The sequence below is a fragment of the Poecilia reticulata genome, chromosome 4 (genome assembly GCF_904066995.2).
Source record: "Poecilia reticulata chromosome 4, P_reticulata-male-v2, whole genome shotgun sequence".
Lineage (NCBI taxonomy): Eukaryota > Metazoa > Chordata > Actinopteri > Cyprinodontiformes > Poeciliidae > Poecilia > Poecilia reticulata.
This window is the reverse complement of record NC_088833.1, coordinates 33,208,484-33,231,923: the sequence shown is the minus strand read 5'-3', so window position 1 is coordinate 33,231,923 and position 23,440 is coordinate 33,208,484. Positions and strand designations below refer to the sequence as shown.

The 23,440-nt window shown below is 39.8% G+C and overlaps 2 protein-coding genes and 1 long non-coding RNA gene across 6 annotated transcripts in view; 2 read left to right on the top strand and 1 right to left on the bottom strand.

Annotated features, from left to right (window-relative positions):
• Positions 1–16,617, bottom strand: part of trappc8 (trafficking protein particle complex subunit 8) — a 49,996-nt gene extending 33,379 nt beyond the window's left edge. The window contains exons 1-10 of the mRNA XM_008408154.3: positions 16,294–16,617; positions 14,992–15,198; positions 13,497–13,586; positions 13,027–13,201; positions 8,967–9,120; positions 8,185–8,278; positions 5,051–5,316; positions 4,687–4,802; positions 4,445–4,595; positions 165–265 (exon numbers count right to left, since the gene is read on the bottom strand). Coding sequence (XP_008406376.2) covers positions 165–265; positions 4,445–4,595; positions 4,687–4,802; positions 5,051–5,316; positions 8,185–8,278; positions 8,967–9,120; positions 13,027–13,201; positions 13,497–13,586; positions 14,992–15,198; positions 16,294–16,450 — 1,511 coding nt within the window. The 5' untranslated portion in view covers positions 16,451–16,617. The remainder of the gene's footprint in view (positions 1–164; positions 266–4,444; positions 4,596–4,686; positions 4,803–5,050; positions 5,317–8,184; positions 8,279–8,966; positions 9,121–13,026; positions 13,202–13,496; positions 13,587–14,991; positions 15,199–16,293) is intronic.
• LOC145551531 (uncharacterized) lies at positions 15,998–17,313 on the top strand. Its single transcript, XR_014087402.1, has 3 exons — positions 15,998–16,175; positions 16,948–17,034; positions 17,164–17,313. It is a non-coding gene; the product is annotated as an uncharacterized LOC145551531 (long non-coding RNA).
• A 539-nt stretch (positions 17,314–17,852) lies between these two features.
• slc5a9 (solute carrier family 5 member 9) overlaps positions 17,853–23,440 on the top strand; it is an 88,872-nt gene continuing 83,284 nt past the window's right edge. Inside the window, exons 1-2 of one of the 4 annotated variants that reach the window (XM_017304329.2) lie at positions 17,853–19,761; positions 21,319–21,437. In XM_017304329.2, coding sequence (XP_017159818.1) covers positions 19,740–19,761; positions 21,319–21,437 — 141 coding nt within the window. In that variant the 5' untranslated portion in view covers positions 17,853–19,739. The remainder of the gene's footprint in view (positions 19,762–21,318; positions 21,438–23,440) is intronic. The other 3 variants (XM_017304328.2, XM_008408152.3, XM_008408151.3) reach the window with 3 other exon arrangements.

Sequence of the window (23,440 nt, the reverse complement as noted above, 5' to 3'; positions counted from 1 at the left end):
AGCCACAAAGGTAATCAAGGAGTATTTACTGTTAGTTATTCTTTATTTGACAAAAAGTTTTATGGTCAAACTACCGGTATGTGATATTTAACATTTAATATCAGGATAAGCTCCCATGTAGCAGCTTATGACATGTGATGATGTAAGGAGGCTGAGGATCATACTTGCAAACATCTCTGTATGTCTGGATTGCTGTGTCCATATAGTGGCTTGGATATGGTCTCGAGGCTCCGCCCTGCAGAAAGGCGGACACTGCAGCCATTTCCTAGAAAACAACTCATAATTATCAGACCTAAAGCTGCACAACTATGAAGAAAAAAAAATCTGTCAATTAATTTGGTTAATATTTAAAATATTTTTGCATGACTAATCACTAAGCTAATGAAATAAACCTTTGGCGTTATTTCATTAAAAGATTAAGAGAAACATTAGTATAGAATTTTAAAAGATTGACTTGTGCTGATTAAGTATAGGAAAAACAACTAAATGGAGCAGTGAAGTAGTTACTTGTTTAAAGTAGAACCAGAACTTTAATTTGTTAATTTTGATTAATTAACTGTATAGACTTTAACATGTTAAAAATTGTAAGCTGAAGAATCTCTTCTTTTAACTCCATACAGAGGGATTTCTGGCACGACTGCAAATCTGACACACAAGCAATGAATGACAAGGCCGCTTCTCTCAGCTCAATGGGGGTTCATTTCTACTTCAAACCCAATGTGATGGGATGCTGGAAAAGGCTATTGTGTTCAAGCTGAGCAAAAAGGAACCCATCAGTGAAGCTACAAGCCTGAAATAGGATCTCAATGCTAAACATGTTCCAGCAGCAGAGACATCCCCAACGTTTAATATCAGCATCTACAGTCCATATTTCTAAAAGATTTTCTTTTATCTTTTTAAAAGACACTTTTTTTACCCTACTGGCCTTTATTTGACAGTGCATAGACGGGATTGTGAGAGAGGATGAAGACGTGCTAAAGGTCAAGGGCAAGGGACTCGAACCTGTGACATCCACGTGGAGGAAAAAGGCCTCCATAGGGTAAAGCTTTAACCCTGCACCTCCGTCACGCCCATAACGGAGGATTTTCTTAAAGAGGTTTCATGAATGACACACTGGAAAGCTGAACGGGTAGACCAGTACTTGGCTTCAATCTGATGGTTGAAGAACTTCCATCCATCCATTTTCTTCCGCTTATCCAGGGTCGGTTCGCGGGGGCAGCAGCTTCAGAAGGGAGGCCCAGACTTCCCTCTCCCCAGCCACTTGTTCCAGCTCCTCCGGGGGAACCCCGAGGCGTTCCCAGGCCAGCTGAGAGACATAGTCCCTCCAGCGTGTCCTGGGTCTTCCCCGAGGCCTCCTACCAGTGGGACGTGCCCGGAACACCTCATCAGGAAGGCGTCCAGGAGGCATCCTGAGCAGATGCCCAAGCCACCTCAACTGGCTCCTCTTGACATGGAGAACAGCAGCTCTACTCCGAGTCCCTCCCAGATGACCGAGCTTCTCGGCCACGAACCGCTCCAGCGAGAGCTGCAGATCATGACCTGATGAAGCCAATATTACCACATCATCTGCAAAAAGCAGAGATGCGTTCCTAAGGCCATCAAAACGGATCCCCTCAACACCTCGGCTGCGCCTAGAAATTCTGTCCATAAAAGTAATGAACAGAATCGGTGACAAAGGGCAGCCTTGGCGGAGTCCAACTCTCACTGGAAACGAGCCCGACTTACTGCCGGCAATGCGGACCAGACTCTGACACCGGTCATACAGGGACCTGACAGCCCGTATCAAAGGGCCCGGTACCCCATACTCCCGGAGAACCCTCCACAAGGCCTCCCGAGGGACACGGTCGAACGCCTTCTCCAAGTCCACAAAACACATGTAAACTGGTTGGGCGAACTCCCATGCACCCTCCAGGACCCTGCTGAGGGTGTAGAGCTGGTCCAGTGTTCCACGACCAGGACAAAAACCACACTGCTCTTCCTGAATCCGAGGTTCGACTATTCGACGGACCCTCCTCTCCAGGACCTCTGAATAGACCTTACCAGGGAGGCTTAAGAGTGTGACCCCCCTGTAATTGGAGCACACTCTCCGGTCCCCCTTTTTGAACAGGGGGACCACCACCCCAGTCTGCCAATCCAGGGGAACTGCCCCCGATGTCCATGCGATATTGCAGAGTCGCGTGAGCCAACACAACCCTACAACATCCAGAGCCTTAAGGAACTCTGGGCGGATCTCATCCACCCCCGGGGTCCTGCCACCGAGGAGCTTTTTGACCACCTCGGCGACCTCGTCCCCAGAGATTGGAGAGCCCAACCCAGAGTCCCCAGGCTCAGCTTCCTCAACAGAAGGCATGTTGGTGGGATTGAGGAGGTCTTTGAAGTATTCTGCCCACCAGCCCACAACGTCCCAAGTTGAGGTCAGCAGCACACCATCCCCACTATAAACAGTGTTGGTGCTGCACTGCTTCCCCCTCCTGAGACGCCGGATGTGAACCAGAATCGCCTCGAAGCCGTGCGGAAGTCTTTCTCCATGGCCTCTCCAAACTCCTCCCACGCACGAGTTTTTGCCTCAGCGACCACCCGAGCTGCATGCCACTTCGCCCGCCGGTACCCATCAGCTGCTTCTGGAGTACCACAGGCCAAAAAGGCCCGATAGGACTCCTTCAGCTTGACAGCATCCCTCATCAAAGGTGTCCACCAACGGGTTTGAGGGTTGCCGCCGCGACAGGCACCAACAACCTTGCGGCCGCAGCTCCGATAAGCCGCCTCGGCAATGGAGGTGTGGAACATGGTCCACTCATACTCAATGTCCCCAACCTCCCTCGGAACATGTTCGAAGTTCTGCAGGAGATTGGAGTTAAAGCTCCATCTCACAGGGGACTCCGCCAGATGTTCCCAGCAGACCCTCACTACACGTTTGGGCCTGCCAGGTCTGACCGGCTTCCTCCCCCACCACCGGAGCCAACTCACCACCAGGTAGTGGTCAGTGGACAGCTCCGCACCTCTCTTCACCCGAGTGTCCAAGACATACGGCCACAGATCCGATGAAACGATGACAAAATCGATCATCGAACTGCGGCCTAGAGTGTCTTGGTGCCAAGTGCACATATGGACGACCTTATGCCTGAACATGGTGTTCGTGATGGACAATCCGTGACGAGCACAGTAGTACAACAACAGAACACAACTCAAGCTCAGATCGGGGGCGCCGTTCCTCCCAACCATGCCCCTCCAGGTCTCACTGTCATTGCCCATGTGAGCGCTGAAGTCCCCCAGTAGAACAAGGGAGTCCCCAGGAGGGGCACTCTCCAGTACCCCCTCTAAGGACTCCAAGAAGGGTGGGTAATCTGAACTGCTGTTCGGCCCATAAGCACAGACAAAAGTCAGAACCCGTCCCCCCACCCATAGGCGGAGGGAGGCCACCCTCTCGTTCACCAGGGTAAACTCCAACGTACAGGCGCCAAGATGGGGGGCAACAAGTATGCCCACTCCTGCCCGGCGCCTCTCACTGTGGGCAACTCCAGAGTGGAAGTACGTCCAGCCCCTCTCAAAGAGACTGGTTCCAGAACCAGAGCCATGCGTCGAGGTGAGGCCAACTATTTCTAGCCGGAACCTCTCTGTCTTGTACACTAGCTCCGGTTCCTTCCCCACCTGAGAGGTGACATTCCACGTCCCAAGAGCCAGCTCCTGCAGCCGAGGATCAGACCGCCGGGGTCCCCTCCCTCGGCTGCCGCCCGTAACACAAGGCACCCGACCCCTTTGGCCCCATCTGACAGGTGGTGAGCCCATTGGAAGGGGGACCCACGTCTCCTCTTCGGGCTGAACCTGGCTGGGCTCCGTGGGTAAAAGCTCGGCCACCAGGTGCTCACCATCATGCCCCACCTCCAGGCCTGGCTCCAGAGTGGGGCCCCGGTGACCCGCGTCCGGGCAAGGGAATGCCAGATCCAAAGGTATATTCCATCATAAGGGTCTTAAGGCTGCGCTTTGTCTGGTTCCTCACCTAGGACCTGTCTGCCTTGGGTGACCCTACCAGGGGTATATAAAGCCCCAGACAGCATAGCTGAAGAACTTGAATAAGATTAAAACAATAAATATCTTTGTTTTTGAGTTCATTCACCTATTTATTCTATCATTCAGAAGCAAAGATTTTAAATCAGAGGTGTTGCTTATTTTGTCTGGATAGTTTTTGTTTAAATTTTAATTCAAATTCAAAATTCAAAAATACTTTATTAATCCCAAAGGGAAATTAAATGTAATTAAAACGCAATCCTTTGCAATTAATTAATTACAGACCCTGCAATTAACTTTTAGAAATTTGAATCAAGTCCCACAACTAGCTTAAAGTATTAAGCACAGAGTGAAACATGGAAAGCGTCACACTGATCTGGGATGACGAACTGTGCTCGAATATGCAACCTGTCCAGACTGACATGAGAGGTGGCCTTACCAGAGCCCCTGCAGCGTACAACATAGCCTGGTCTGACAGAAAATCCTTCTTGGCAGTGTGGTAACAACTATAGGCCAGTTCATAGTGCTGAACCAGGAAGCAGAGGTCAGCCATCTTTCTGATCTGCAGCTCAGGAGCTTCAGGGGGGTATCTGGTATCAGAAAGAAAGCATCAGGACTAGTTTAGTACACAATGCTGGCCTCCCGTGGTGAATGGTGATAAAGTAGAGGAAGGGAGCTTACTGAAGGCCATAAGTGCTCTTTGGTTCATTAATACTCTTCTCTGGAACTTTACCTCCACCAAAAAACTTCTTGGTGGCCGTGAACAAAGACCGGCTCAGTCCTTTCCTAGAAACGAGCTAAGAACATAGAGTGAGGGTAAGAGCTGCTACAATGATGAAGGACAATTCAGAAGAAAAAAAGATAACATAAAAAATGTAGCATTTGTAATAATTATATTTTACACTGCAGATGAGGACTGACCCCTAATTTTAATTTAAGAAATTCAAGATTTATAGCAATAATGAAAAGTATAACCTTCACAGAGTGAAATTTTCCTAATGTGAAATTTCCTAACATTTTCCTCAACCCAACCCCAAAGGTTTACCTGGTCATTTAGTTGTCTGATGTTTTTTTCTATATGCGGCAGCAAGCCTCTGAAAGTGAATTCTTGGATAAACTGTCTGATGCGGTCATGGTCATTGAGGGTGAGACAGGTGCCATGGTTCCCTGGAGCTGCAGCCAGGCTGTCTGTGTCTCCTGTGCTTTTCTTCCCATCAGTGTCGACAGGGCTGAGTGTTAGGAGGCTGGTTGTGCAGCTGTCTGTGTCCAGTTGAAGGGGGTGGGTATCCAAGCAACCGGATCCTCCAGCTCCTTCATGGGTACAAAGATACAGGTTCACATTTTAATCTGCTTATTTTGCACCACCTTGCCAGAAGCTCTCCAGTGCCTTTATCATGCAGCTATAAAGAGGCCATACATTAGCAGTTGTCATATTGGGTCTTTCTGTTACAGCGGCTCCAGTGCCGTAGAGTTACCATGGCGCTCCATGCTGCCTCCGCAAATGTTGCTCTGCTTACCCAGCCTAGTGGGAATCCACACAGACTTGAATACTCCCCTTTGAACACAGAGTCCTATGTTACATCGCCGCCATCTTGAATGTGGCCTTGGAGTGATCGAAGGTTGTTAATACATGTGCTGCATGAACTTGTTTCAACTGTTTCCCACTGCTCTAACCTCACACATTATGAAGTTTATGGAGAAGCTGGTTCTGGTACATCTGAGGACTCAGGCAGATGTAGCCCAGGACTCTCTGCAATTCGCATACCAGCTCCACTTAGGAGTGGATGACGCAATTATACACCTTGTGCAGAGGGTCTATTCCTCCCTTGACAGACTTGACACCATTGTCAGCATCCTTTTCTTCGACTTTTCATCAGCCTTCAACACCAACCAGCCAGGATAACTACTTGAGAAGAATATCTAACAGAGCTCCCCAGGGAACTGTGCCATCTTTCTTTTTAATCACTACACTGCGGACTTTAAGTACTGTTCCAAACTGTGCCATCTGCAAAAGGCTGATGACATGGGTATCCTGGGGTGTGTGGAAGGGGGACAGGAGGTGGCGTACAGGACTTTGGTGGACAATTTGTGACGTGTGCGGAAAGAACTAACTCCTGATTAATGTAAACAAGACCAAGAAAATGGTTGCCAGTTTCTGCAACAAGAAAACACATTTGCTTCCAATCTCCATCTCAGGGTAGATGCGGAGCAGGTTTAATCCTGCAAGCGCCTTGGTGTTACACTAGACTGGAAAACCCTGGAATGCTCTACAAAAAGCCCATGAGCAGACTATTTTCTACAGAAGCTCAGGCCATTTAACACCTGCAGAAGGAAGCTATTCATGTTCCATCGGTGGCTAGTTCCATCTTCAATGCAGTGGTGTGCTGGGGTGCTGCAATGAAGGTGAAAGACTTAGAGTCTAAGTCTTAGACTGACAAGAAAAGCTGAGTCAGTTGTGAGGATCAAGCTGGCTCCACTGGAAGAAGATCTGAGCTATCAAGGATAATGCCTTTCATCCTCTATACAGCCTGGTGAACAGCGTGAGGAGCAGACATAACTAAGATTACTGCAGCCCAGATGTGCTAAAGAACACTACAGCAAGTCTTTTCTGCCCGAGGCTATCAAACATTATAACGCATACATCGTGTCTAGCACTGTGCGTTTTAAATGTTAAATATATATTTAACAATATACTGAGCGATATGCGTGTGCCCTTAAAACTATAAATACTCAATGTTATTTATTGTTGTATGTTTATTTTTTATTTTTTTGTTATTATTTTTAAATCTCAAACAAAATCCATCTCTCCTTTGGGGATTAGTAAAGTATAAAATTTTACAGTACAAACTGGCATTACCTTTCACAGGTATGAATGAAAAAGAACATATATATATATATGTTATTTTTCATTCATACCTTATACAAGTGTATTGTCCATAATTATATAAGTTTTGCCTTTAGCCTACTCTCAGTTTGACCAACAGACTGAACTCTGCCTATGTTGCAAGTATAATATAAATAAATCTGTATTGTAATGTACAACTGAAATACAAATTTAGACAAAATTCAGACTTAACTATAATACTGTCCCTTTTTTCAGATTTCCTTATAATTTCAGTGAATGTTCATGCGTGTGTTTTACACACATCATGATCCAGCCAGTTTCAGTTCATCTTCTGCCATCTGATTTTGGAATGTTGACAAAAAATGACTTATTCTGAGTTGGTTACCGTTTTATCCCCCAGCATGGATTATAATGTAAAAACATATTTTTCATTACTTTTACTTTGGCGACTCATCATTATTTTTTCAACATGCCTAAGTAGTCAGTTTAATAATATTGCAGTAAGCACATTTAAAATACAATGCAACACCTGGGATGGAATAAATACACAGATACATTTTAAAGTATTTACTAACTAAATTACTTTGCATTGCAATAATTTTATAGGCACACTTTATACCTAAAACAATAGTTTTCAATTAGTTTTCTTAAGAAATGTTTCTTTTAAGTTAAGTCTTTTCTTTCACTTATGTATTTTTAAAATAAAATCAGAATATCAAGACAGTTTATTTAATTAAATAAAAATTATTTAGCCTGTTAGAATTTGTTTTTTTCACACATTGTCTATTCTTTCCATAGCAGAGTTGACATATCATACTCAAATATTGTTTCACCGAAAAAAAGGAAGAAAAATACAAAGCTAATATTTGACAATGACTGACTTATCAAAGTTTATTGTCTTCACAATAAAATACATAAACATTAAAAGCAAAGTAAGTTTTTTTCCCTTCATATCTTGAAATGGTAAATGCACATTGAATTATGGAGTTAACATTTTTCTGGCTTGTATTTGAATAACATTTTGAAAATGTCTGATTTTTTTAAACTATGGGCTACATTATCTTGATTTGATATAAAATGCTTCCAAATTACTTTGACGTTTATTACTGTAACACGACAAAGTGAAAATGTATAAGGGTAATGCATTATTTTTTGTCACTGAATTGAATTCAGTGCGTACCACAGTCAGAAGGACACAAGGAAAAACTCGAGTTTTAAAGCAGAAAGCCGGAAAAAAGGGGAAATTTTGAAAAAACAAATCTAATTTCAAAACCTTTGAGCAAAGAAAGCAATGAAGAACATCTGTGAAAGAACCAGGTGTGAATTGAACTGACCTTTTTCTGTTGAGTCACCTGAATCAGCCTCAGGTGCAACACCACCGTCCTGAGCAGAAGCCACATTAGCAGCCGGTGCAAGTTGCAACACCTCCTGTAAAACGCATCACAAGATAAATTTACACAAAATATCTGGCAACCCAGTACAAATTAATCCTTTCCCCAGAGAATCCAGGGAGAGGTTGTCTGGGGAGAACCTCATTAAGTGGCAGTCCAGCAGGGCGCCTTTGAGTAAAAAAACCTGCAAAAATGTCAAACTCTTCTGTCAAAAATTACAATTTATTTTGAAGATTTGAAACATCTAAGTTTGATAGTAGGCTTGTTCAAGTTTAACTGCTAGGTCTGAGACAATAGCGTGCTCATCAATACACAAATTTATTTCTGAGCGATGTTTCAAGGAATTTGTGACCAAGATCACCTATGTTGAGGAAAAAAAAACCCTGTGTGTGTACATAGTTTAATAACTTGTAGATTATGATATGATCTGTGTTTACTACATCTGCTGTCCTCTATGGTCACACAAGTTAACGTTAACGTTTTTAAACGTTAACTTGTGAGAATTCTCTCTGTGTTTGCGGCTTATTCTGTGGTATGAATCACATCCCATCCTAAGTAGACACTCTACGGATGAAAATGCTGAATTAGATAGTTTAGGAGGAACATAATCCAACACAGCTATTAGGTGACCAATGCAAACCTGAGCCAAACGCCTTCCCTTCGACAGGTTTGTGCTGCAGTGTGGGTTGAAGTAGAGTAAGCAAATTAAGCAACAGGCTGCTAACCTGGTTCCGCAGATTTTGCTTGTGCAGGTACTGACTCCAGGGGTCTGGGATCTGCTCCTCCTCCTCAGGTGAAGAGGCGCGAGAGTTGATCTTTAACAAATAACATCCCTGAGGTCCATACCTTTGCTTCATATCTTCATAAACCATTTCAGCCCTGAAATAAAATGAAACAGCTAAACATCCAGTCTCTAAGTTATACATCATAAGTGATGTTCAGAAGTAAGAATTACCAAATCAGTTTCAACATGGAAAAAACTTTCCAGCAGGAAACTTTTCCATTGTTGGATGCAAGTGCCATACAAACATGGATTATCATTTGTTGCATTAATCATGTAAGGTAATTTTATTTATATAGCACATTTTCAGCATCAAGGGAATTCAAAGTGCTTTACATGAGTTAGAAGAAAATACAACAAAACAACAAACCAAAGAGGAAAAAAAAAGTATAACGCCATGTTTAACAATAAGTAGTCCATGATTTATAAGATAGAGGTTTCTCTAGATTATTGTTCTGATAATGTTGATCTAAGGCAGGGGTGCCCAAACTTTTTGAGACCAAGATCTACTTTTTCTCTCACCAGCCGCCTGAGATCTACCTCATGACACAAAGACATAAAAATAGCAAATTAAACTCTACTGACTTATTTTATATGTGAATATACATCAGTTATAGCAGAAATAATAAAGTGACAGAAAACATAATCCAGTTTCTTCCTCAGTGAGATTCTGACACTGGGAGCAACCTGACGCCAGCAGGTATCAGTCAGTCATGGTGGATCTGAAATTTGATTTTTCTCAATATGAGAAACTACAGACTGACAGGAGGAACCAAAGAGCTCAGTAAGGGTAAAGGCAAATCTTCTGAAGTCGGGATATAATTAATTTAATTTCACATAATTATCGTGGTAGAATTTGTTAAAACTTAATTAGATATATTTGCCCTATTTGATGTTTGTTGTGACGTATGCTCACAAACGAACGAGGTCGTTAGTCCAAGTTTGTCATTTATTGAACGTTCAGAAACTACAGCAGGTGTAATGAGCCACAGCAATCCGAAAAGACGATCAGCTCAAAACCACTACTACCCTCTTTATCTCTCCCCCCCCCACTTCTCTCTCTCTCCCTCTCTCATTTTTTGTCGTTTAAGCACACCTGTTGCCGTGGAAACCACCTGCACTTAAGCCGAGCAAAGATTATATTAAAAACACAACATTCAGTTCGTTACGATATCAGGTTTCCAGGCTTGATATTTATTTCTCGATTATTAATAAGCCTCTCATGAACACAGCGGTGGTTAAATAGCTAATTTAAACTCCTGCTCTGCTCTCAGTCGGTCTTTGAGTTGCTTTTTTTTTCTTCATTTTTTTTGTTAATGGAACCGAAACGCACTGAATTGAACAACACCTTGTTGAAACAATAATTACTGAGATTATTCATTTTAACATGTTTCGTTGACTTTTTATAATTATTCTTTTTTTAATGAAGCTACAAACGTTTAGGATCTTAGTAAATATTTTTGATAAGCCTGCAGAGGAGGAAGTGCTGGCCTCAGCGTCCTGGCGGCGTTCAGTTTGTCACCTGCTGCCGAAATCAACTCAAAACCTTTCCGTGATCGATCGACGTATTGAGCACCCTGATCTAAGGCAATGAGTAGTTTCTCTAGAGAAGCTAGTAGGAGTTTCTCTGGGTTCTAAGTTTGTTCTAATTCGTTAATATATAAACCAGATCAGGGGTCATCAACCTTTTTGAGACTGGGAGCTACTTCACGGGTACAGAGTAACACGAAGGGCTACTTGTTAGATAAAAACATAAATTTTCGTGACTCAACCTTTATAACAACAATACATATATGTATATATGATTACATGCAGTTTACTAAAAATAGTTATCAGTAATGTTTTACCATGGCAGATACGGTTAATTGCTATTATGTGATCAGAAGTTCTTAGTTCAGAGTTTAAGTTTGATTCCCTTTTGGAGCTTTTCTGTGTGATTCTCAATTGCCCCCAAGTGACTGACAGTCACTGACTGTTATCTTTGTGTCAAGATGTTTTGACACAAAAAACGATTTTGTCAAAACATCTTGAAAGCAGCGCACATCAGTGTGAGTTTGTGGGGGTGGGCACACAAAACGCTAAATCTTATTGGTCTGTTTACTTTTGTTAATTTGGTGGCTTGGTGCTTTTTCTGTAGCTAAAAATGAATGAGCTCCTCCGTTGTTCTAAGATCCCGCCTGAGCTTTTTACCGTGTGCGGTTCTGACGGGTCGCCGGTTTATTAGCCTTTGTGTGGTTTCGCGAACTGAAAAGCTGACGGGTCACTCGTCGAAAAAAAGAAGTTAGACAGATCGGAGAGTAGCACAAAACTATCACTGCACCTGACCTGCAAGAGCACAACCAAAACCAGCACAAAGCTAAACCACAAAAGCAGTGGTCTTTTTTTTTTTTTTTTAATAATAAAGACATGAAAGCGAAGCCTACCCTGTGATCCACAGAAAGACACAATGTTGATTCCCAGGTTCAGGTGGTGTCAGACGTCCAGAGGAGAAGAAGGTGATGGAACATTGTTTGCTTAATTTCTACTCTTTTGGGGAACGTTTTGACTGGATTAAATTGTTTAAGCCGCAGTCTGAGACGTTCAGTAGGAGTGGCAGATGTCAGCCATCCGGACCCGCCAGAACCACGCACATGGTAAAAAGTTCAGCCGGGATCCAAACGACCGCTGTTAGAACTACGAGTGGGATCAAACTCTGCTCATTCATTTTTAGCTTACAGAAAAAGCACCAAGTGGCCAAATAAACAAAAGTAAACTGACCAATAACATTAGGCATTAGTTTGTTTGCTGTGGGTCCAGCCGTACAGCTGCAGGCGCTGCTGCCTACTGATAATATCCTACAGGCATCTGTGCATAATTCTGAACTTTAACCCCAGAAAAGCAGCAAATTATTTTAAACGATTTTATAATTCCCTTAAAAAAAACAATTCTAAAAATAAACAAAAGTTATTATTTCAAGGTAAAAACATTGAATTGAATTTTTTTTTTTTGCCAGTGCTCCCTAATGACAATGGCTATTTTTAGAACTTGCTCTGCGGGTGACTGACAAGATCCCCTCAGGTGGCAAGGGGCCCGCGAGCACCGTGTTGATGACCCCTGAACTAGACGCTCCTGTACTCCATAATCTATAAGCCAGAAGGAGTTTCTCTGGATAATGATAAGCTAAATATTGGTCTAAAGTAATAAAAGTTTTGGTTCTCCATGTTTGATTTCATAAAGTAGGTGGTCCTAAATGTTGATCTAAGATAGTGTGTACCGTATTTTCCGCAATATAAGGCGCACCGGATTATAAAGCGCATAGAATAGACGCTACAGTAGAGGCTGGAGTTACGTTATGCATCCACTAGATGGAGCTGCACTAAAGAGAATGTCAACAAAACAGTCCGACTCCGGTCGGTGAGGAGAGCCTTCCGCGACTGGGCCGGGGCGTGGCCGGACGATGGTCACCTTTCTCCGTTCGCGCACAGCTTGTTGGTGGAGAACGTGGTGCTAAATGACCTGATTCTAGACGGTCGGTAGGTAGATAGGTCAGTCAAACTTTATTAACAAACCAGCGATCTGACAACTATCCCAGCATGCACCGCACGCTTCTTCTTCTACGAGCAAAAATGAAGTCGGCGGCTGCTTACCATAGTTGCTAGACCTGTTGCGGCTCAATATTGGCCCATATATAAGGCGCACCAGATTATAAGGCGCACTGTCAGCTTTTGAGGAAATTGAAGGTTTTTAGGTGCGCCTTATAGTGCGGAAAATACGGTAGTTTTTCTAGATTAGTTTCTCTGGATTTCAAGTTTGTTTTAATTCCTTTTCTGGGTTGCAAGATAAGTACGCCATAATTTATATGCTAGAAGGAGTTTCTCTGTATAATCTAAAAAGTATAATATACGAGAGGAAAAGACATGAGGGAAGTATGTACATGTAGCAACATTCAGATAATACATGTTTACATAAATGCGTTTTCATCACAATACCAAACTCTTTCTGAGTCAGCTGTAATTAAATAGTACCTTTGTTCATCTCCCTCGTTCATGTCATGCAGCAACACATAATACTTGAGTGTGTTGGGGATAAACCACTTTGGGTTAGTGTATTCTCCACTGTGCTGAATCTTGTGCTGCTCCTGGGAAAGCTTGAGGAACTGCTCCACCGGAACAGCCTCAGTGGATGACACCACCAGCAAGCCTGGAGTTTGTCAAGGACATAAAACATTGGTTTGTTTTACAAATTTATACCTTACTTTTTCCTTTCCCCTGTTATCAATATGTTTTTATAATTGCTTTTTTTAAAACAAATAACTCTACTGTTGTTCTTGCTATCCGTAGATCATTAGGAATCAATGAGATTTCACCCTGTGGCCCACACTAGTGGAACAAACATGGGAAATCAGAAAGTGATTTAATTGGTGAATAATATTAGAGCTGGAAAACTATGACAACACAGACATGGACAGGTACAAAGTGTTAAGCAGAAAGGATACAGGCCAGGTAGTGATTCAGGAACTCATGGTCAGAGGCAGGCATGGACTGCAGGAAGTTTTCTCTGTAGGCTTCAAACCAGGGTGTTGTAACTAAACCACAAACAGTTTTAGGAAAAACAAAAAAAGAAAACACAAATCATCCAGTAGCCAGACTTCAGCATAATATTTTTTTATTTATTGTAACAAAACATCAGGGGCCTCATGTATAAAAGAGTGTGCAGTTTTCACATCAAAACTCGGCATATGGACAAATTTAGAGAAGTGTGTCGCACAAAAAAATCCGGATGCATAAAGCCGTGTGCACGCTCGTAGCTGCGCACCTTTCTTTTATAAATCCCAATTTGCGGGGAATAGAGTGAAGATGCCGGTCCGATATGTTGCCACCCATAAATAAATATGTAAATTAGTATAAATATCTGAAAGTCTAACACCACAAAAAGTAATAACCATGGCAACGTCCTTGTTTCTGGCAGTATAAGTATTTATAATAATAATAGTTATATATTTCATTTAAAAAGTGCTTTCAGGGCACATAAGGTCACGTCACAAAAATAAAAATAATACATTTTTATTTGCCTGTTCAAACAGGCATTTGAACTTACTGTTCAAATGCCTGTTTCAGCAGTAGAGCGTTCAGCCGGGATTTAAAGACAGACAGCGTGTCAGAAAGTCCTTTGAGTGGGAATGTGGACATTTATTCTAAATAGTGGAATCATGTGCATAAGTTGTACATTTACAGAGTAGAGATGCTTTCTGTCCTTAAAGGTGCATTCACAAAGTGGACCTGGCTCAACTGAAGGATGACTGCAGCTGGACCGGTACCACACGGCTCCTTCTTTAAGTTTTGCTCAGAGCTCCAGGATGATCCGTCTGGAGCTCTGGGTTAGATGATCAGTCTAACCCAGATGATGATGATAAGCCATCATCAACATTTCCCAGCAGATCAATATGATCTCTGATCAATCGCTCCATCTGAATCCTTCCATTGGTGATGTTCTCCATCAGAGCCAAAGCGCTCCTCAATTACGCGGCTCACCTTTGCGCAGCTACTTACATATGTGTGATTGTCTATACACCTTGATCACCTTAAAAAATAATCAAACCTGAACTTTTTAGAGGTAATCTGCTGATCAAACTCAGTTTTCTTTTTTTAGTGAGAATGAAATATTGATGCTTTATAGTTTGATATTGTTCAAAGAAAAAGTTTGCGTGGCTGTCACATTCTTTTCATGACAGGGGAAAAAGTGTGATATATTTACTCAAACTCTGATGCAGATAAAATTTTTATACATGCTGATTTGTTCATAAAATATGGCGCCGCACATTTTTTGTGCGTACACTGCTTTATACATGAGGCCCCTGGATGTAGATAATGAGGAAGAGCTTAGATATAGACTGTTGCGGTCATCTGAAAGATTTGTGTATTTTTAGAATATTTAAATAATCAGGTAACCTGACAACTCCAAAAAGACTAACCAGTATATCTTGAACTTACCATTTAAGTTTAAATGATAGTCTCCTGTCCTCATAGCAGCGGCCTGTGCAGCCTCCTGTGGCTGACAGGAAAACACCACTTCACTGAGAAGACGGTTCTGGGAGGGTCCGAGGGAAGCAGATGGACTGGGACTGGTCACCACATTGCTGACACAGATCCGTAAGTTCTTCACAGTCTGGAGCTGGTTGTTTGGATCCCGGATGTGACCTGAAGAAGAGAACACTTCATTCTGATCTGCCAAGATCATGAGTCACTGCTGCCGATTCCCTCGGCTTCTTTAAGTGACTTGAGGCTCCAGCTAAAACTCAACCACAGTAAGTTGGTTCATTCTTTCTTTCACAGCTCTTATCTTGACACAGCTTCAACAATATTGAACTGTGGAAGCCCATTGCTCCCCCAGGTGGCCTAAACTGGAACTAGGCATGGGATGAGCCCCAGGGTTCTGGAGGCCTATATAACATTAGCCTGACAGACAGTTCCAGCACTTACACACATAACCTGCCTATTCCAGCACATAAAAGAGTACAATAAATTTACAAAAATTGCAGGTTTATGACTAGATGAAAACAAGTTATAACTGCTGTAAAGAACAGATGACGGATATTCTGACAAAGCATAACTGAAGCCACACAGAATCATTTTAAATTCAAAATGTTTCCAGAAGATATTTAATGGATCGCACACATTTTCAACAACAGACTTTGATTTGCTGAACCCCATTTTAAATGTCTGATGCCATCAGACTGACCAGACAGCTGATTTAATGTCACAATGCAGTACCTGCAGAGACAGTAAACTGATTGCAAAGTGCAGCTTGAGGAATTCAGATAAATATTTAGTATTCTTCATAGTGGTTAACCTGGTAACTGGCCGTAGCAGCAAGTAATTCGCATTGATTTTCACGTTTTACTGACAAAACCCCATTACTATAGAATTTCAGGTCATTCTCAGAACTAACTGCTAATTTAACCAAAAGGTTTGTTATAAACACATTTATCAGCTGGAATCTAATAAAATCAGTTCCATACGCACAGTGCTGTGGACTCCCTTTTAGTGAACACGCTATTATACAGCACATGTGCAGCGTTGGTGTTAGTCCTACTACCATAGTGAGCGTCATTACAGATCAAAAAAGTGCAAACAGCAGACCCTCCTGCCTGTCTGACTCGGGCTTCGTTAATCAGGTAAGCTAGTGCAGTGTTAGCGTACAGCTACCGTTGCTAGCATCGTGTTACGTTTTGGAAACAATTTTCCACTAAAGCAGCTTGTGTAACAGTTAAGAAGAGGATTTCAGACTCATACCTTCGGATGTCAATCGACAGAATGGCCTCAACAGCTCTACAAAATTTAGGTTGTTCTTTCGAGTGACTCTTTCCGCTTCACCGCTACATAACACGGCTATCATGGGGACAAACGAATCCTGAATGAATTCCTGTACGGAGAGAACACACTGAGCCATGTCGTACTAGAATAACAAGCAACCTTTTTTTTTTTTTTTTTTACAAACTAAACCGGTGGTTCGATTAAAAACAGCCTATCTAAACGCTTCGAATATCTGGTGAAAACTAGCAGGCGGCGGCCATATTGTCGCGAACCCTCTTCCTGTGTAGTCCTGAGGCTGTCAGGTGACTGCAGTTATATATATTTTTTTTAAAGAAACTTTATTTAGAAGAGCGACAAGAGTACAAGCAACGAATAGAAGCACGGACGGGCAGACAGATAACCTGAAAAGTGATTTATTAAGACAGTATCTAAATTAGAATTTAGTTCAGACTTCTCCTAAACCACACCATAACTTCATTTAGTTTTGATGACTGGATAAGACTTAATAGAGCAGCTGAGTTAGCTCTTGACGGGTTGCACAGACAGGAAAAAACAACAGATACATTAAATAACAAAGTTGCTGTCATGTACGTGAAGCATTGCCCTGATCCAGAGTTGTCTTACGCCCTTTAGTGCAAACCCATGATCTCTGTCTGTCTCTCTGTATCTGACCTGTCCACTTCTAATAGACAGACAGGAGGACAGCTACAATGAAGGAAGGTCAGAGAGAGTGTCTGTTCACTAAATCTGTCCTTTTCATCTTGTCTGTCTTTAACTGACATAAATGCAGTTTAATGTGCTGTTTATATCATGAATTAAAACACGTTTTTTTCCCCCTTTATCTTCTAGCAACCCTTTGATTTCTGGAGAAGTTCAGGACTGAGACCAACTCAGAACTCATCCGTGTTGGTTTTGTTTGGCTGTTCACTAAGTCTTAAACTTGCCCATATGTTTAAGATGTACTGTTAGGGTTCCAATAAAGTTTTGAAAATTATGTAATTTGACATTGCTGGATACCTTCCTTCCTTCAAAGGAAGAAAACGACAGACATTTAGAATTTTGACTTCAGGTTTTACATGAAAAGCTGGTAAAACATTGTTTTTATGACTTTGACATGCAGTTTGCATGGAAACTTTGACGTTTGGGGACTTTTGATTTAGTACACATTATTTAATTCCTTGTATTCAATGTAATATTACCATGAGGGTAAATGTATCAGTTATATTATTAGATCAGAGTATTTTTCACTTTGGTTGCAATACATTGACTTCTATGTAGCAAGCAAATATTGCTGTTGCAAAATACTATATTTTGTTTTGCTTCCGTTTTTCAGATTTAAATTGAGAATAAAATAAAGCGATTTTAAAATATGTATATTTTTTTAATTAGAAAAATAAGCAAAGTATGCAGTTTTATGAACTGTAAAATAACTTTTTATAATTCTACTACAGGACTATAGTAATTTTATTATGATAAAAATATGATGAAATTATAGCAGCCATGTTATATAATTACTGCGCTATTTTAAAGAAATTACACTAACACTAATCAAATTACAGTAAGATAGTAATAAAAATTACAGTTAACCTGCATTAACAGGTTTACAGTAAACTTATAATATTACAGGTTTACTGCAATAAAATTATAGTAAAATTGTAATAGAATTACAGTAAAACTAATAAAATTACAGTAACCCTTCAATAAAATCACAGTAAAACTTTAATAGAATTACAGTAAGGCTACTGTAAAAAAGTATAGATTACTGTAAAGTTATTGTAATTTCTTTACTGTAAAAATTAAAGTAATTGGCTGGTAACCCTGCTGCCAGTAAGTTACTGTAAATTCTACAGCGACTTTTTTTTTTTACAGTGCATGGACCATTGCCGCAGCAGGTCACAACAAAGTTTGGCCATCTAGTTTGCAGTGAAAAGGTTGATACAATGTCTACACAAGACTAGTTGATGAAAGATCTGTTTACACATTTTCCAAACCTTTTCTGACTGAAGTCAGCTTGTTATGCTCTGTGTTTTGTTGATTTGTTAATTTATTACATTTTAGTTCATTAGTATTTTTATTTTTCTTCCTTCTGAGCCTGTGTTGCACTTTTTGTGGAGTCTTATGGGATGTATAAGGACACCCTGTTACCAGTCGCTGGATTAAGGGATACATTCTGTTCTCATCCTGCCTCATCCTTATTGGATACTCTCATAAGTTGGTCTTAGTAGTTTTGGCCCCAAAATTTGAAGATGCAATGATGTCAACCCAGTTGTCCTATGTAGTTGTAGCTCAATGTTGATGCAATTCAGTGAGGGTAAGAGTCAAAAATGCACTTCGTTAAATTACAACTTTACACCACTATTATTTATTTATTTATCTATCTATCTATCCATCTATTTATTTATTTAAAAATAAATAGATATTTTAGTTCAAGTTTTCTGTTCTACTTGTGTACTTAACTTCCTCTCCCTCACATTGTCGTTAAGCTTTGTGAGGGTAAGTTACATTGTAAAAAGTTGCTAATATTTTGTTACGTCTTTTACAAATATTTCCTCTTTTAAAATAAACCGGATTCTAGATTGCTTAGTAAATGTTCTTAAATGTTACTATAATACTCTATTTATTATTTTTTAATGGTTGTTTTCTTACAGCCATAGAAGACAACTACACAAAACCAGAAGACATCCGATTTGTGTCTTTCTTTACTGTCTTCTACAAGTATGTGTAACATTTTAAATGTGTTGATATTCAGACACAAACGTTCTAGCTGTTTGTTTTAGTATATTTGTTTGTCCACTAGGTGGGTGGTACTGTTGTACTAAAAAGGCCAGTAATATTATTTTCTGTTTTTTGTGGGGGGACAAAGATTTCTTCTAAGATTTTATTTGGGGATATACATTTTTATATTTTCATTTATTTATGTATTTGTTTGTTATTATATCAGACATAAGAAGATAACACTTCTTATTTCTTATTAATGTGAACATTGCTGTTAAGCTTTGTGAAGCCTTAGAAGACAAAACCAGAAGACATCTGATTTGTGTCTTTCTTTATTATCTTCTACAGATTAAGCAACGTTTTTTGTTCTCAATGAATGAAAGCATAATTTGAAAACCATTCTATTTATTCAGGATATCCAATGTTAACATTAGGTTAATGATCTAAAATTAATATACTGTTTGCCAAACATTTTTTAGTTGCCACTAATATTCAGAAAACATCTGCTGTGTGAAAGACACATTGTTAGATATCTTTGGGCTAATGGGTAACTTGTGACTTTTGACTCTCTCAATAAAAGCAAATTAATCATTGACTAGCTACACATAGTTGCATTTTACCAAGTTTGTCAGTTGAACAAAGCAAGTTTTTACTCAGACAGAAGCAGTGATACAACAAAAAAAGGATCTACATCTACTGGAAACCTCAACATGGCAGCCAGTACAGCTACAGGTCTGAACATTTGTTTTTCCAATTGTATTATTATTATTATTATTATTATTATTATTATTATTATTATTATTATTATTATTATTATTATTATTATTATTACACAGCAATCCTAAACAATGGACCAGAACTCTTTAACTGCACTGGATTTGTATGAACATTTTCATGTGTTTCATTACACACTGCAGTAATTGTTCAGGGAGGGTTACTCTGGTGGAAAATGTGTATACTATAGTATACAATAGCATATTTTAAATATACTGTATTTTTCTGAAGTACATTTTTAGTATGCTATGAAGTGGGTATATTTATTAAGATTACACGAGAAGTGTAAAATAAATACATTCTTAACAACATGCTTGTAATACTCTTTAAAAATTTCTTTTTGGTACAATTTCTAAAAGTATATTTTTTCTACAATATACTTTAAATTCTACTGAAATATATTACTAAAATTATACTTTGGATAATCATTTTAAAAATACACTTTGCATGTACTTGTACAAATGTATATTTTAAATGCACATTTAAAAAATATATTACAAATATATACAAATAATACTTTTCTGAAGTTGTACTTTTGGTAAAATAGGTTTTGTGTATATTTTAGTAAACCTTAATAAATCTAAAAATAAAAACATTTCAATAATATTTGCAAGTACTTTGTAAATATTGTGTAATAATTAGACTCCAATTATATTTCAATTAAACACTTTTGCATAGAGTACATGGTACTCTACGCTATGCTAAAGCAGGGGTCACCAACACGGTGCTCGTGGGCACCTGGTAGCCTGAGGGGACCTTGTCAGTCACCCGCAGAGCAAGTTCCAGAAATAGCCCTTGTCTTTAGGGAGCACTGGCAAAAAAAAAATTCAATTAAATGTTTTTACCTTGAAATAACATTTGTTGATTTTTAGAATACACCCCCCCCCCCCCTTTTTTTTTTTAAAGTGAATTATAATAACGTTTAAAATAAATAGCTTTATGTACCCTGGTGAAAAATTTATATACTAAGTATGTTACATTTTTAATATACTTGAGCATACTTTAAGTCAGACTAATCATAAGTATACTTCAAGTTCACTTAGGATTAGTTAACTTAAAGTGTGACATTTTGGAACAACTAATTTTGTGCTTAGTGTACTTTAATAGTATTTGAATTGTATTAAAGCACAATTTAAAGTGTACTAAGTGTACTTCAACATACATTTTTGGACAACTTCAGTTGCATGACATGTTCGCATACACCTCAGAAAGTATTTAGTTGTGGGGCCCTGCACTGAGTGACTTGGCAACAGTTCACCTCACATAAGAAGCAATGTCCCTCTGTAGATGCAGCAAAATGAAGCTGAAATCAAAGCAACATTGAGAAGAATTTGCCTTTGGGGGGCCAAAGAATGTGTAACAGTTCTAACTACTTTAAAAGCTATACTAGAGAAGCAGAACCCAGGAGAATAAACAAGCTGTTCTCTTAAGCTTATTTTTTATAATTTATCAATATTTTAGTTATAACAAGGTATTACAACGTAAAGTTATTTTTGTTTTTCTTTTAATATACAGCCTGGAATTCCATTGGATTTACCACAGATGCTCCCCCAAGCCACAGTCTCAGTGTGGATGCTGCAGACATTGCTGTTGTTGTCATTTACTTTATTATAGTCATGGTGATTGGAATATGGGTAAGATGAGCCACAGAACATTTACACACCTAAATTTAGTTTTTTTGTTGTTGTTGTTTTGTTTTTTGTGTGTGTCATTCTGGCATTGTAATGATTTTAATGGTTTTGTTGTTGAGATAACTTTGAGACTTTAAAATCGTCTTCCAGTTTCCACATAAAAACTAATTCTTTTGTCTTAAGAAACAAAAGCAATTGTGCTGGCAAGTGTTCAGGTTTAAGTCTGCTTAGTTCTATAACATATGGTTCAAACACATGTTTATGATATAAACTAAAGTGAGTTAGTATTCAGATACTAAAACAAATCCCAAATTTATTGAATGTACTGATACACATAGTATGCCAGTACATTATTTCTATGTGCTTAGCTGTGTATCCACTCCTGACACTTTTGTTCCAGTTTAAATGGAACAGAGTCAGTCTGGACCTTTTGTGCAGATGTGAATACACTCAAACAAACCATGGTGCTGACCAACAACTGGACTGAAACTCACTTTTTGAGGTGATGTTGGTCTGCTTTCAAACAAATTCTCATCTGCACACAGAGCTCACAGCGCAAAATCTGGATTGAGTGAGCTATTCTTAGCATTCAAAATGCACTTCCAAACTTATTTTTTTCTGGGTCTGTGTTGTCTCATGCCCCCGTCATTTATAGGAGCACTGATTATGCATTGCTTCTATAAATGACGTGAAATAGGGTTAGGGTATTAATTAGGGCATTGGGGTAAAGCAAACCACAGTGGATCAAAAGAGTCTTCTGGCCTGAAGACATCCTAAGTGAGGGATAAGATTTGGTATTGATATCATTTGGTATCAATATAAAATGCCAAATTATATTGATAGTGATTTTGGGTCTAAACTGAGCTGTTGTAATAATTCATGGCTTGTATAATGTTGGAGGGATCAACATTTCCACTGATCTTTCAAGGGAAAAACCAGCAGACATTTACATTCGTATCAGTCCAAGTGTTCTGTATAGCATGCTGGCCATGGAAAAGACTTTGAACCTTTGAAGACAAATATTCAAGGAAAGTATAAACTGCAAACAATAAATCTCAATTTGTAACCATTAAAACAAGAGAAAAATCACAGAATTAATAATTCAAAGTAGGTTAAAAAGTTTCTATCTAAGGAAACCAAGCAGATTGCATCGAGTCATTGATTCGCAGCATTCACTCCTCCTGGACTAGCATGTAGTTCTTCTGTTGTATCATTGACTTTACAGCAGTGGTTCTTAACCTTTTTTGAGGTACCGAAACCACCAGTTTCATACGCGCATTCACTGAACCCTTCTGTAGTGGTAAATAAAATATGATCCCCCCCCCCAAATTCAAGACATAGGGATGACCCAACTAGTGTCTAGTTGGATCACCCCATGATCACCAAGTCTTCTTAAAAGGTAGAGTCTCTGAGAACAGTTCTTCAAAATATAGTCAGTGTTTTCAGCAAAGTTGAGCTGACTGTCCAGGAACGACCCAAGGTATTTAAAATTTGCCACAGTGTCATCAGGTTGGTCGTTGAGAGAAACTGGAACCACTTTAAGGTCTTGTTTAGATCATTTAATTAGCTCTACATTCTTAAGAGAATTAAAAATTAATAATAAATAATAAAGACTTTGCGGTATTCTGATTTAGTAGTGTAATTAGTTGTGTTACCACCCCAACGCCACTAGAGGCAGTACCAACCCCAGATTTAGAAGTACACCGAAAGCTACAAAATGGGGTATATGCCACGGACTTCCGTTTTAGCACTTCCGCATTTTTTTGCCACATAGAATGGTTCCGGTGCACAGGCAACAGTATGTTAACAATGACTCCTCAGTGGACTATTAATGATGCTTATATAATTATTCAGACGTCCTGAAACGCTCCAACAATAACAAAGGATTTAAGCTGGATGTGTCAAAACTTCACAATAACTTCGAAGGTAAGTTAATAAATCGTTTGTATTCATCATAATGCCTCATAGATCTGACGTAGCTAACAGGGACAAGCTTACAAAGACGC